This window comes from Cucurbita maxima, unplaced genomic scaffold (genome assembly GCF_002738345.1).
Source record: "Cucurbita maxima cultivar Rimu unplaced genomic scaffold, Cmax_1.0 Cma_Scf00009, whole genome shotgun sequence".
NCBI lineage: Eukaryota > Viridiplantae > Streptophyta > Magnoliopsida > Cucurbitales > Cucurbitaceae > Cucurbita > Cucurbita maxima.
In genome coordinates, this window is record NW_019272025.1 from 4,893,488 (window position 1) to 4,908,186 (window position 14,699).

The 14,699-nt window shown below is 36.3% G+C and overlaps 3 protein-coding genes and 1 long non-coding RNA gene across 7 annotated transcripts in view; 2 read left to right on the forward strand and 2 right to left on the reverse strand.

The window, feature by feature from the left end:
• The window catches only part of LOC111484529 (CBS domain-containing protein CBSX3, mitochondrial-like), a 21,526-nt gene extending 17,527 nt beyond the window's left edge, over window positions 1-3,999 (forward strand). The window contains exons 2-7 of one of the 2 annotated variants that reach the window (XM_023131171.1): window positions 398-600; window positions 1,722-1,988; window positions 2,125-2,206; window positions 2,810-2,883; window positions 3,186-3,246; window positions 3,599-3,999. In XM_023131171.1, coding sequence (XP_022986939.1) covers window positions 1,728-1,988; window positions 2,125-2,206; window positions 2,810-2,883; window positions 3,186-3,246; window positions 3,599-3,741 — 621 coding nt within the window. In that variant the 5' untranslated portion in view covers window positions 398-600; window positions 1,722-1,727 and the 3' untranslated portion in view covers window positions 3,742-3,999. Of the gene's footprint in view, window positions 1-397; window positions 601-671; window positions 694-1,721; window positions 1,989-2,124; window positions 2,207-2,809; window positions 2,884-3,185; window positions 3,247-3,598 lie in introns of those variants that run through there. The other variant, XM_023131172.1, reaches the window with a different exon arrangement.
• Window positions 3,762-4,096, reverse strand: LOC111484557. Its single transcript, XR_002718518.1, has 2 exons — window positions 4,029-4,096; window positions 3,762-3,994 (listed from the first exon to the last, which is right to left on the reverse strand). It is a non-coding gene; the product is annotated as an uncharacterized LOC111484557 (long non-coding RNA).
• A 1,091-nt stretch (window positions 4,097-5,187) lies between these two features.
• LOC111484010 (UPF0678 fatty acid-binding protein-like protein At1g79260) lies at window positions 5,188-10,773 on the forward strand. Of its 3 annotated transcripts, XM_023130427.1 has the most exons (5): window positions 5,188-5,459; window positions 5,625-5,765; window positions 7,138-7,206; window positions 8,362-8,497; window positions 8,701-8,802. In XM_023130427.1, exons 1-4 carry the CDS (start codon window positions 5,295-5,297, stop codon window positions 8,479-8,481), a joined length of 495 nt encoding a protein of 164 aa, XP_022986195.1. In that variant the 5' UTR covers window positions 5,188-5,294; the 3' UTR covers window positions 8,482-8,497; window positions 8,701-8,802. The 3 variants fall into 3 exon arrangements, with proteins under 3 accessions (XP_022986195.1, XP_022986194.1, XP_022986193.1); XM_023130426.1 differs by lacking the exon at window positions 8,701-8,802 and having other exon boundaries at window positions 5,189-5,459; window positions 8,362-8,647; XM_023130425.1 differs by lacking the exons at window positions 5,188-5,459; window positions 5,625-5,765; window positions 7,138-7,206; window positions 8,701-8,802 and adding exons at window positions 9,852-9,960; window positions 10,070-10,773 and having other exon boundaries at window positions 8,422-8,497.
• A 1,931-nt stretch (window positions 10,774-12,704) lies between these two features.
• Window positions 12,705-14,699, reverse strand: LOC111484173. Its single transcript, XM_023130654.1, has 5 exons — window positions 14,052-14,699; window positions 13,891-13,948; window positions 13,523-13,606; window positions 13,303-13,438; window positions 12,705-13,223 (listed from the first exon to the last, which is right to left on the reverse strand). Exons 1-5 carry the CDS (start codon window positions 14,635-14,637, stop codon window positions 12,906-12,908), a joined length of 1,182 nt encoding a protein of 393 aa, XP_022986422.1. The 5' UTR covers window positions 14,638-14,699; the 3' UTR covers window positions 12,705-12,905.

The following is a 14,699-nucleotide window of genomic DNA, read 5'->3' on the forward strand; positions in this document are numbered from 1 at the left end:
AAAAAAAAAAAAAAAAAAAAAACTAAACTCTTTACCATTTTTTTTAAAAATTAATTGATAAATTAAATAAAAATTTAAATTCGTAGCCTAGCATAATTATGAATTATCTATTTTGTGCGTAATAAATTTATATATTTCAATAAATAAGAACTAAAATTATAATTCAAAATTTGAAATTTACAACTTAAAAATAATATATATATATATATATATATATATATATATATATATATATTCTTATATATATATATATATATATTCTTATTTTAGTTCATCAAAACTTGAAAATAATTTTAGATATTATATTTATTTAAAAGATAAATTAAAAAAATTGCAATCACATAAAAAAGAAAAAAAGAAAAAGAAATTAATACTAAAGATGGATGAGAAAAGCAAGAACAGCGGTGGGGAAAGAAAGTGTGTCCAAAAAGAAAAAAGAAAAAACGAAAGAATCGAGAGATAAAATCGGGTGTAACAGTTCCATATCCGTGAGCTTTTCCTTCCAATAGGTTTCATTATCTGTACCTCACTAAACCGTCACTCTTTTTGGTTCTCCACTTCCTTCGTGAATCGAGAGGTTTTCTTCCGGATCTTCATCAGGTATATCTCTTATTTTCTCCATTTCATCCTCATTTTGTTATCCAATCGTCTGAATCTTATCGTTTTCCTGCGATCAACGTTGAACTCTGTGAGGTATTTGGATTTCTTTCGCTTCGTCTTCTCTTGCTGGTAGCGACGATTGATTTTTCTCTCGCTCTTCGTTTTAATGCGTTCGTCAAGCTCTGCTCGACTGATTGATTGTTTTTCCTTACTGATGTGCTGATCGATTCCTTTTTCTTCTTCCGTTCTTTTGTACTCAGTATGTTTAGTGTACTGATCTCGGTTTTAGCGAGCTGGATCGAGTTTGAATCCTGTTTTGTATTACGGACGTTTAATTCGTCTCGATTGCATTAATTAATGGAACTGTGCTGGCTTTGACCAACGCCGGTGGATTCAATAATTGTTCCTCTGCGTGTGTAATTAATTGATTTTCTTCATCCGCACTTTCCCCTACACGTTTGTCTGCATTAGATCTTCATATTCATGGAGTAAATTACTACGGATAAGGTAAGTAGTTTAATATAGATGAGCTGAGCTAATTTATTTCGTAAGTGATGTCTAGCAACTAACTCTGTGGAAAGAGGAAAAATTAGTCATCTCACGTCATGTTAGGAATTTCTGTACATACATTATTGTGCATCAATTGTCAAGGTTCTTCCAGGCTGTTGTTTCTTGTTTTTTTGCTAGGTGGATTTCTAGAGGTAAATTATAAATTAATTGTTAAATTACAAATTTAGTCTATAAATTTTGAGGTATGTATCTATTTGTCCTCTAAATTTTCAGAAGTATCTTATATATCTCTAATTTTTTAATTTGTGTCTAAAAGGTTCTTAGAAAATTCAAATTTTTGTAAAATTAGTTGATATAATTTTAGTTCCAATGAAGCCTTAGACTTCATGATTTTTTTAGAAAATTGAAAGTTTAGTGACCAAGCTTGAAATTTAGAAACTAAATAAAACAGATCTTACACTCTAGTAACAAAAATTCTAATTTAATGTAATAATTTACTAATGTTTTAAATCATTATCAAAGGTATATTTGTAACGGACTACTGTTTTCTGATATGGTACGCACTTCAAAGAGAGCTTATTGTACCCATTTTTAAGCGTTTGCTTGAACAGGTGAAGATGCAAGGTGCTGTGCGATCATTTCTATCACATGGAAACATTGTGAAAACTGCTGTTCTGCAACAACTTCGTGTAGCAAACCCCTATATGAGGCCTGCAATGCTTTCACGCTTCACAACATCGACCAGTTCCGCAAACATTGAAGAGCATGGCTTTGAAAGCACTACGATTGATGACATCTTGAAAGCAAAAGGAAAAAGTGCTGACGGATCATGGCTCTGGTGCACCACAGATGACACAGTTTATGATGCCGTTCAGTCGGTACGCTTCCTTTTGGGAATTGTTTCCCTTGAACATTTTTATACTTTTTTCATTATTTTGATTAGAATTTTGTTAAAAAAAATTGTCTTCTTCTGCTGTTCTTGCTTACACACTCCCCCTTTTTTACATAAAAAAGATGACCCAGCACAATGTTGGAGCCTTGGTGGTTGTTAAACCTGCGGAGCAAAATTCAATAGCTGGTATTATAACAGAGAGAGGTACGTGATACAATAAGCTCTGAATAAATGGTTTCAACTACAAAATCTATGGTTTATCCTAATTTAGAATGAAGAGATTCATTTATACTGTAGTTTGGGACAACTAGCAAATTTATGTACTCAGAAATCTTTAGGTTCCAGCATTCTGCAATTGGCTGATTTTTGGAAATTCATACTTCTGATCAGTTTCCATTTGGATTGCTAGTCTTTTATTGGTTTTTCGGTGGAGATTTCAAAGTGAGCTGGTTTTTTTTTTAATGTTGTTTTTGGGTGGTGTAAATTTGCATTATTTCCGTAGTTTTGGGTACCCAAAATGGTTTCTACTTATGATTGTGCCGTGTAGAACTAAAACCCATGTAGAGATTACTCCTACATCGTGGCTTTTCCTCTTTTTTTTTTCTTGTCATTTCTCCTCGTGTTCTCTTTCAGTTTTCCTTGTACTATAACCATAGAAGGTTAGTTCTAAGCTTTAGGTCCAATGAAGGCATCTTTCTTGTCTTTTGGAACGTAATATCTGAATTCTGAGCCTTTCTTTTCACACATTTCTAGATTATCTGGAATGTAATATCTGAATTCTGAGCTTTTCTTTTCACACATTTCTAGATTATCTGAGAAAGATTATAGTGCAAGGCAGGTCCTCCAAGTCTACCAAAGTTGGGGATATCATGACTGAGGAGGTATAAACCTGTCACCTTTATATGTCAGCCAGCCTTATTTCTCTACTAGTTGCGTGAGCAATGACGGAAATTAGATGCTTTCTATTAAAAATAAAATTTAAGCCGAAATATCTACAATTTCATTCTATTTTCGTTTATTTGTGGTTGATTTCTTTTAAAATAGTTTCAATTAGCATTTCATTTATAAATTTTGGAAATGTATTTACAAATAATGTCTTTTCTTGCATGAAGTTATTATGGCTGCACAAAAAATCGACCCTTCCAAGTCCGAATAGCAATGACAAATTCCTTTAATTTTGCAGAACAAACTTATCACTGTGACACCTGACACCAAGGTTTTACGAGCTATGCAACTTATGACTGGTATTACCTTACTTTACTTTTTAGGTTAAATTATAGAAAAAACACATCTCAATTTTCCTTTTGTTTCGTTACAAAAAATGTTAATTACCCTTAGAGTAGAAATTCTTTTATTATTTCCAAATGGAAGTCGGGACTTGGAGGGTGGAATGATGTAGTTGCAATCTAGAACGGAAACTTTGAAACATTTATAGAACACCCAGAGTAAAATTGCAACTTTTGAAAGAATATGTTCAAACGTGCCTTTTTTTTTTTTCCTCGTTAGAGAAAAGGTTGTTTTTTTCAGTCTAGCTGCAATATATATTTATCACTACACCATGAAATATAACATGGAGTACTCTTGCTTGGTGGGCAGATAATCGAATTAGGCACATACCGGTCATCGATGACAAGGGTATGAAAGGCATGGTATCGATCGGAGATGTGGTTCGGGCTGTGGTGAGCGAGCACCGGGAGGAGCTAAACCGTCTGAATGCTTTCATTCAGGGAGGTTATTGAATTGCTGCTAATGACTTTGCTTTGCTTTGCTTGCTTGTTTGCTGTGTGATGTTTGGAAAACCAGATGGCTTCAGCTCTTGTACATATGGCCTGGTATGCGCACACTCTCTTATTATATGGTTGTGCTTAATGTTTCTGATACAATAACGGACCGATGATGTATTAATAGACGGTTACTTTCCTCTGCGAGATTTCGCCCTAATTTTCAAAACTTCAATGGTGATGCCAAAAGTCTCCCTTGAGTTTGAGGGATCTCTTTGAGTTTAACTTCTGAATTTTCCACCCACACTCTTGTACCACCGATCTTTATTATTTTTTTTTTTTTTATGAATAATTAAAGCATTTTTTGGGGTCAATAATTTATATATTGAAAGTATTCAAAATTCTCCTTATTTGAGAAAAAAAGTCTTTTATTTTTAGTTTTTTTCTTTTTTCGTTTTATAAATTATAAAAAATGCATACGTAATATGCAATTTCGTGAGATTTATGATGTTGTATTTTTTTAAAAAAACACCCAAAATATGTAATTTAAAAGTTAATTAGATTACAAATAGTTTAATCACCGTATTAATAAGTTTTACGGATATATGGAACATTTTTTTTTAAATACTTATTAAAATTTTAACGTATTAACAAATATAAAATGAATCTATTATTTAAATCATAATTGCTACATAATTATAATTTTAAAGATTCTTTTAAAACAACACATAAATAGACATAACAATGTAGAGATAAATAAGAAATTCTTAAAATTTTAATGTTAAATATATACCAAATTAATATTTTAGGATTAAATTAGTAATTTAAATCGAAAAGTACCAACTAAATCTGCACTTTTCCAAGAATTCTAAATTGTAAACTGGATTACGAAAGAATAAAGCACTGAGATTATTAACAATCACTGAGATCATTACACAATCTGCTTGTATGGAACTAGATTACGAAAGAATAAAGCACTAAGATCATTAACAATCACTGAGATCATTAACAATTTGCTGGTATAGATTACCAGCACGATGAAAAAACGAAAGAATAAAACACTGAGATCATTAACAATCTGCTTGTCTGGATTACCAGCACTGATAAACGAAAGAATAACTGGATTACCAGCACTGATAAACGAAAGAATAAAACACTGAGATCATTAACAAGCTGCTTTAACAATCTGCTTGTCTAAAAAAATTATAAGATAAGGATAAAAAAAAGCGTGATTTTGTTAATTTTATTAAAATTACATTGGATTGGATCCCTTCAACTAAATTAATATTATTATATATATATTTTATGAAAATTTAGAATGAAAGTTTAATAAATTACTTGATAGGATTAATTAATGTTTTACTAAAAATGTACAAACCCAAGAATACACTTAGTTCAGACTAAAGGTTAAGGACTAAAAAGTAATTTTATTAAATGGATAGTTACTTTCCGTTTACGAGGGAAGCCACGGCGCCAAGGACAAGGACTATGTTTCGTGTTCTCCGTCTGTAAAAACTGAAAACGCCAACACAAGGCGAACAAGAGAGAACGGAGTCATAGCAGGTGAAGAAATGGACGGAGAACTGCCGCCGATACCGGCTCCGTTGTCCATCCACCCGGCCGTAGCACCGCTATCATTTTTACTTGGAACATGGAGAGGCAAAGGCGACGGTGGATTCCCCACCATTAATTCCTTCTCTTACGGCGAGGAGATCCATTTCTCCCATTCCGGCAAGGTAACCTTTAACTCCCTGTTCTTCGTCTCTATTTGTTGTTTTCGCTGATATCATCTTAATATAATTATAATTATCTCATTCCACGCGGTTGGATTTTGCTTTTTTAGTCTAATCGGTTATCTTCGTTGTTTGGGGATTTTTTTAATACGATGATTGTGGGAGAAGCCAGTGATTTCTTACAGCCAAAAGACTTGGAAACTCGATTCTAGAGAGCCTATGCACGCTGAGAGTGGCTACTGGCGTCCCAAGCCCGATGGTACCATTGAAGTTGTAATCGCTCAAAGCACTGGTCTCGTTGAAGTTCAGGTCAAAATCGCTGTCTCTTTCTCGTGTGCTCTACTGTTACATTCAAATTCATAGGCTGAAAGAGAATTGTGGTTGAGTATAGACGTGCTTATGTTCTCTGATTTTTATTTTGAGAAGAATGATGGAAACACACGGATTTGTGACATGATGCAAAGTGGCTCTATGCTGTATGTGATCTAACAATATAATCCATCTTGTTTGCTGAAATGAAATCTTCCTTTTTCCCTCATCTGGCCTTGTCTTTCCCATGAAAACGAACGGCCACGTTTTCAAACCATTGAAAATCTCAGTCGCCATCTTGTAAATTTAAACTATTCAATTTCTTCCATCTCGACTCGCTCCATGGCCTACACCTTGGATTCTTAAACTACACTGTCACTGTCAACCATATCACAATTGCTACGTTAGATTCTGCAGAGTTGCAACTGCACACCAGCTGCTCGATCCAATAGCCGACACAAATACAAAAAGGTTTAGGTAATTCATTATTTGTGAAGGAAATCATGTATAAAAAAGTTGGTAGTTCATTTGAAAGTCAGCTTTATGGATAGAATATGTAGTTAAAGTGGATAAGTCTGAAATGAAATTAACCATCATGGGCTTGCCTGGTGGTCAACAAGGTCATGGATCGAAAGGGTCTAGAGGAAATGAGTTCAATCCATGGTGACCACTTACCTAAGGTTTATTTTAGTTTCCTTGACATCCGAATATTTTATAGGGTCAAGGCGGTTGTCCCGTGAGATTAAAACTGACCTAAACACTCATAGTTGTGAAAAATGAAACTAAACTGCTCAAATCCCTCCTCCATATGGATGTGTCAAAATTGATCAAACTACAAGTTCTTTTTGTCTTAGCTGCTGATCTTCTTGTGCTCAGTTTTTTATCTGTGCTGTGGATTTTTGAGCTCGTGGTGTTGGTGTAGATTGCCTTTCTTTATTTTCACTTGCTGTGTGCATATTCTTCACACAACAGAAAGGAGCAGGTGTTCTGGTGAACTAGATAAGAAGGGAAATAAGCCACATTAAATTCAAGGTTCTAGGGAGGTTCTCTTAATAGGATTGAATTTAAAAATAAAGCAGCTGCAATTTCTGATGATTAGATGTGACTTTTAGCTGAAGAAAAAGAAGAAAAATTGATTCATATTACTTGCTAGTGAGCTTTCACATTGCCATAAAAGCTCTGGTTTCTATAGCCAATTTTTATATGCTTTTGGCAGTGAAATTTTATAACTAGTATTATTTGCATCAGTATCATAAACTTCTGAATATTGTTTTCCATTTTCTAAAACCGTGAAAGATTATTGCAATGCAACTAATGGAGACGTCTGTTTTACTTTCCATTTAATATAACCCGATTTTTATCTCTCTTCCAGAAAGGAACATATAATGCAGAAGAGAAAGTGATAATGCTCCAAAGTGAAGTTGTGGGGAATGCTTCTAAGGTAACGTTTACTAGATCATCATTATTCAGGGCCATTTCAAATACGGACATATTATTTTTAGGTTTCAAATTTTGTCGTTCCATGATACTGATAGTTAATTGTCATCACTACTAACTATGGCGAGTAAAAACCTTATAGGATAAACGTACGTGTTAGACCTGTGTGACTTAGGGTTAAGAAGTTAAACCCTTGCTTTGGTATTATCAGTTTGCTTGTCCCAACCATTCATGATTATGAACCCAAGCTTATGTGTAATAGTCCAAGCCCGTCGTTAGGAGATATTGTCCACTTTGGCCCATTATATATTGCTGTCAGCCACATGGTTTTAAAACGTCTACTAGAAAAAGATTTTCACACTCTTATAAGAAATGCTTTGTTCTCCTCTCCAACCGATATGAAATCTCACAATCCACCCCCTTTAGGGGCCCAACATTCTCGCTGGCACACAGCCCGGTATTTGGCTCTAATACTATTTGTAACAGCCCAAGCCTACCGCTAGCAAATATTGTCCGCTTTGGCCCGTTATGTATCGCTGCTAGCCTCACGGTTTTAAAACGTGTCTACTAGGAAAAAGTTTCAACACCCTTATAAAGAATGTTTTGTTCTTCTCTCCGACTATTGTGAGATCTCGCGTGGTGAAATCTACCATTTCTATACAAATCCTTCTAAATGATAAACCTTTGAACTAAATATCCTAATAGGAACTCAAGTTTCTATAATTTATTTGTTTATACAATCCCAACACAAGTGTTACACAAACCTAAATGTTCCACTTCTAGGCTTCATAATGAGAGACTTTAAAATCATGAGCCAAACATCCCTTTATAACTGTACAAATGATTTGATTCTATAAGAGACGATACTTGAACCCCAAAACAGCGCGTTATGAAAGAGATACATTATTGTTAACCAATGGAAAACTGCTCGTCCCCGTTTGTATTAGATCAATACAACGTACCAGACAGAACTAGGATCTTTTTTTCTCGTCATTTTTTTACGGCAAATGATTTCCTCTCGTCCCCATTCGGTTTCCTTCTCCTTTTGCTCACATTGCATGCATATAATATATGCTTGTTAATCAATAATTTGTAATACTGATCAAACATACCAGAGTCCCAGACAAAGCCAAACTGTTTACCTGTCTCTATGGAACAGGTGAAAGAAATAAGCAGAGCGTTTAAACTGGTGGATGGAGAACTTTCCTACGTGGTTCAGATGGCTACTGGCTCAACCAGTCTTCAACCACACTTGAAAGCCTCGCTTACTAAAGTTTGACGCAAGAAACGAAATGGTACACGAATCCTTTCTTTAAATTAAGAATACAGGCTACAATAAATCTGGACTGAATTGCAATTAGCATGTTTCTATATTTCTGTAGTGTTTATTCCCCATCCTTCTCCCTCTAAAGTATTATCTAATAGAAATTTTCTCATATATTTCACTATTGCGTGCTAACTTAGGAAATATAAGTTGTTTTAGTTATTAAATTTGAAGATGTTGGAATATTGAGGTTGTACAAAGCCTCACTTGGTATGGTGTAGTGAAGATGCTCATGCTCGTTTGAGAATGAAATTCTTGGTTGATTGGATTAGTCTCTAGGGATAGAATGAAATTCTTGGTTGATTGGATTAGTCTCCAGGGATAATTGTTAGGTCATGGAGTCCTCTGATAAAGTAAATTATCATAAATAGTAAATAGGGAGGCATAGTAAAATAGTAAATTTTCTCATATATTTTGTTAACTTAAGTAAATATGAGTTGTTTTGGTTATTAAATTTGGGAAAAATCAGTTATCAACTATTAATATATTCTTCCTCAAATAACCCATTTCTTGGAGTTGCCTTTTAACTTGCTCTACTTAAATCGTGAAGAAGAAATAACGCGTTTTTTTACTGCCTTTTGTCAAGTGGTTCAATTCGGATCCACCGCGACAAAGTGTAGAATAAGAAAATTACAACACAGAAATATATATATATATATATATATATATATATATATATATATATATATATATATATATATATATATTATATAAATTATTTATTTTAAAAATATTTTATTTTAATATTAGAAGAGTAAGATTAAAATACACACATAATCATTTCTTAAATTAGTCAACGTGGGACTCACTTCCAACAATCCTCTCCTCGAACAAAGTACACTATATAAGTCTCCCCTTAATTGAGGCTCGACTCCTTTCTTTAGAGCCTTCGAACAAAGTACACCCTTTGCTCGACACTTTAGTCACTTTGAGTATGACTATGATATAATTGATCTCTGAGATTCACAATTCTTTGTTCGATATTTGAGGATTCTATTGTCATAACTAAGTTTAGAGTATGGCTATGATATAATTGTCCCAAAAGGCCTCATCCGAATGGAGATGTATTCATTTACTTATAAACTCATGATCATTCTCTAAATTAGTGAATGTGAGACTCGCAAAAAATTGGTAGTAATTGGGTTCTCTACAAAATAAAATTTCCATTTTATACATGTTTTTAAAATATTTATTTGAAAGAAATATATTTATTAAAAATAGTTAGACACCTTAATAAATTCAAAAATATTTTAAAAAATTATCATTTAACGCTGAATATATATTAATTTATTTATTAATTAAGTATATATGTTTTTTTTTTCTAGTGGAAACAGAAAAAAGGTACAAAAACAGAAGATATGGTCGCGGGGCTGTAATTGATGGGTCAGTTAGTTTGTTATACAAAAGAAGGGAGAGAGGAAACGCCATTAATAGGTACTCCAAAATTGTAAGCTTCTTCGATTTATAAGTCCGCCATTGCCGCCGCTTTGTATATTGCTCCATCTCTCTGACATTACAGTCTCCCTTCATGTTTGTATGTTAGGTTACAGGAATCCAATGTCGCCTATTTCACCTTTTTTAATCTTTTTTTTCTTCAATTTCTTTCTCTCTGTGCACGTCGCATTCGGCGGCGATGAACAACAACAACGACAACAACCATCAGGGATGCCGATGGTGAAGCTGGATGTGATGCATCGCCACCATCCACATGTCGAAGAGAAGCTTTATGGTGAACGGAGGACTCTGGGAAGCACCGATCGGTTCAGAGATATTCACGAGCACGACCACAACCGCCAACGCTCAATCTCCACGTCGATGAAAATGAGCAAGACGGATCGTCTGCTTCCTATGTCGTCATCTACACCGATACAGCTGAAAATAAGCTCAGGCTTCGATTTTGGAACTAATGAGTATTTTGTTCAGTTCAAAGTCGGAACGCCGCCGCAGAAGTTTTTGTTGATTGTGGACACCGGGAGTGACCTAACCTGGTTGAAATGTAGATATCGGCGGTGCTTGGGAAATTGCAGCGCCCACGCTCATCATAAGAGCCGTGGTGAACACAAAGTGAAATTCGATCATTCGTTTTTAGCGAATCGTTCATCCTCTTTCAAATTGATTACCTGCGGCTCAGATTTCTGCCTCGGTGATCTCCAACTACTCTTCGCCATCCCGGATTGTGAAGTTCCTTCCAACCCTTGCGTCTATGATTACAGGTATGTGCGAAGAATTAGGGTTTAGCTATGAAATCCTAATCCTACGAATCAGAGTCTGTTTCTGCGCAATTCCATTCAATTTGAGAGGAATTAGATTCAATTTGAGATGAATTTGAGTTATATTTTTTATTTGGAGTGTGAAATAGCTACATAGGAGGAGGGGCTGCAACGGGATTGTTCGCAAACGAGACGGTAACCGTAGGCCTCACAAACGGAAAAGAGAAACAGATCCATGATACTCTAATCGGCTGCACCGAACTGTTCAATGCAATGCAGTTGAAAGGAGTCGACGGCATCCTTGGCGTAGGAACTGGCGCACACTCCTTCGCCCACAGAGCCTCCCTAGACAAAAACGGCGGCGGCTTATCCTACTGCCTCATCGACCATCTCAGCCACCACAGCGCCACCAGCTACTTCATCCTAGGCTACCCCCCCGCCGAACCCCTCTCTGTTGCTCCAGTCGGCAACATGACCTTCATCAACCTCCACCTCGGCGGCCCCTTCAACAGCTACTACGGCGTAGGGCTCATCGGAATCTCTATCGACGGAGTCACGCTCAACATCCCTCCCCGCGTTTGGGACATCCAGAAAGGTGGCGGCACCATTCTCGACTCCGGAACCAGTCTCAGCATGCTCACCGCACCCGCGTTCGACGTGTTCGTGGAAGCCATGGTTCAAAAGCTGAAGAAATTCCAGCAAATCCTTGCGGATCCCTTCGCTTATTGCTTCAATAAAACCCATTACTCCCATGAAATGGCCCCCAAGCTTCGATTCCATTTCGAGATGGGGGTGGTGTTCGAGCCGCCGCCCAAAAGCTACATTGTGAAGGTGGACGATATCTTATGTCTTGGCTTCACTTCTATTCCTTTTCCAGACACCAATATCATCGGCAATATTCTTCAGCAAAATTTCCTTTGGCAATTTGATTTCTTTAATAAGAAGGTCGGCTTTGCTCCCTCCCAATGCATCTAGAATCTTCCTTCATTTTTCTTCATTTTCTTTAATTTTGGAATAAATATTTTTTTATTTTATTTTTGCTTATTATTAGATTATCCAAATACAAAACATTCTTTGAATAATAAATAATCACTTTTTGTGTCCCACTTCCCTTTTGGGCTTTAGATATATAATATATATATTAATTTCATAGTTAAATTAAATTATTAAATTATTTATTTATTTAACAACTCATAAAACCCCTAAAAGGGGATAGGGAGAGGTTGAGCACATGCTAAGATTCCTATCTTCATTTGGGTTCAAAAAAAGGTTTTGCCTTTTTAACAATCGTAACAGCTCACACCACATGATCACCTCATATCCATCAAATCAACCCACTTAATTTTTCATCTTTTTATTATTATTATTATTTATAATAATGTCATGTTACCAATTCAGATAAGAACACAATTCAATTGTAATCGTGTGAAAGGTTTCTAACCCCTTTAAAAGAATGTTTTGTTTTGGCTCGTTCTCCAAACAAATGGGATCTCACAATCCACTCAGACCCTTTTAAGGCGTTGACCCTTTTAAGGCCTAACGTTTTCGGTAGCACTTGTTTATCTCTTCGATCAATGTGGATCTCTCAAAGAAGTTGAGGGATGGTTTGATGGAAGCAAAGTTGGGTATGGGTGAAGCTGTCTGGTCTTGCTCCTTGTGAATAAAGCAAAGCAACAGGCTGTTATGAAAAAAAAAAACATAAAATACAAAATAATAATAATAATGATTAATAATATTTTGAAATTTGGATGGATCACATGGGAATTTACAAAAAAGCAAACTGACAGACCCACATGCCATTGCCTCCCAATTGCACAAAGCACATGCTGTCTGTCTGTCTCTCTCTCTCTCTCTTTTTTTTTTTTTTTTTTTTTTTTTTTTTTTTTTTTTTTTTTTTTTTTTTTTTTTTTTTTTTTTNAAAAAAAAAAAAAAAAAAAAAAACCACACTAATTCACACCCCACAATCTCTTTTTTTTCTTTAATTTTTTTGTTCTCTCTCACTTACAAGTCTATTTATATATAGACATTAATATACACAAACCCCACAAAAAAATAAAAAAAAAGAGGTTATCTAGTTAATTAGCAAGCAAATCATCGTTGATCGACTGATTCCTCGTAAAGGTTACCACTTTTTCTTTTTGTCTTGTTAATTAAAGTCTCGAATCAATTCTACAGAGATTCAGACGCCGTCGTTGTCTCCTCTACTACCACCGCCGGAGCGCGACGGCCGGCGGCGGTTATAGAGCAGTGGAGATGCCTGTGGCAGCTGGTCAGATGGTCGTTGGTCAGACCGGCGCCTTGCATGAAGGAATGGACGACGGTTGGTCCGACCGATCGGAACCCTCGTCTGATCATGTCCTTGCTTATGGTCTCTGATTTTGATGTCTTCACCGGAATTTTGTGGCCGGATTTGTACTGCGGTGAAAACGGCTTGTTGTTCACAAATCCCCAAATGTATTTGTCGAATGATCCAAACTCCTTCTTAATCTGTAATTAAAAATATTAATTAAATGGGGTTGACCACTAAGTCAATGGGTTTTGATTTAAAATATTTAATTCTCATTACCTCGAGGATTCGGATAGCGTTGTCGACGACTCCTCGGACTCTGTTAATGTCTATGCCGTATTCCGAGCTGATTGATAGCATCTGTTTGTCGGAAAAAATGGCCACCGTTTCTGCAACGAAACTCGAAAATGCATTTCTGGGCAACGAAGAACAATAATTAAATTAGTGAATTAATAAGAACAAAACAGAATTATTTGATGGAAATTGTTGTTTTTGGTACCTGAAATCTTGGCGTTTCTTCAAAATTGAAGTCCAATCGGAACCCACCTGGGCCACGCTTAGAACCAGCAATTCAAACAGCATTCTGTGTTCAATTCCAGAATTCAGTACTCAAATTCATGGATTATACAGTAAACTTAATTTAATTATATTAACTTTTACTTTAATCCGATGGAGAAGAGATAGAAACAGAGTCGAAGAGAGAAAGAGAGAGAGAGAGAAAAAACAGAGTGGGAGAGAGAGAGAGTGAGAGAGAAACAGAGTCGGAGAGGGAGAGAGAGAAACAGAGTCGGAGAGAGAGAGAGAGAAACAGAGGCGGAGAGAGACAGAGAGAAAAACAGAGTCGGAGAGAGAGAGAGAGAGACTCACTTGTCATCATGAACAGGGACGCCCCATTCTTCATCATGGTAAGCAACATAAATGGGATCTATAAAGGGAAAGAGAAAATTTAATTTAATTTAATTTATGAATATCATAAACAGGGGAAATTAATAATAAAAAAAGGGTTAAAAAAAAAACATAATTGGTACCTGAATTGGGAGTGATGAAGCTGCATCTCCGATGTTCAACGGCGGGTTTAATTTTGGAATCAAGAGGAACAACTTTATCAAACCGGGCAGATTTAGATCTTCCATAATGGGCAATTCTCATCTTCCTCTGCGCCTGTTGCAGAGCCACCTGCTCTCTTCTCACGGCGGCGATACTTCCCGGCGAGTCAGTAATCAAAGAAGAAGCGTAGCTCAAGGACGCAACCTCAAATCCGCCACCACCTGCAACGTTATCACAAATCACAACATTCCCATTTCCAGCCAATTTGAAGCTTTTTGATTTCTTCCTATCCAAGGCAGCCTTGGGGCGAGACAGAGCGGCGGCCGGAATTAGAATCTTGTCAGAGCTGGAGTTCATGGGGTTAGTTTCATTGGCTCGCTTGGTGGCCGGAGGACGCGGCGATTTGGACTTGGGTGAGGTGGGGGAGACGGCGGCGGAAGGGGGTTTTTTGAGGGAATTACGGCGGTCGAGGACACGGTTGCAGGTGGGTTGAAGGACGGGCCGGGCGGTGAATTTGGAATCAACGACGACAGAGGTGGCTTCCAAGGCCTGCTCCGAACGACACATCGTTCTTTGGTTATGGCTTTTAGAGAGAGAGAGAGAGAGAGAGAGAGAGAGAGGGAGAGAAA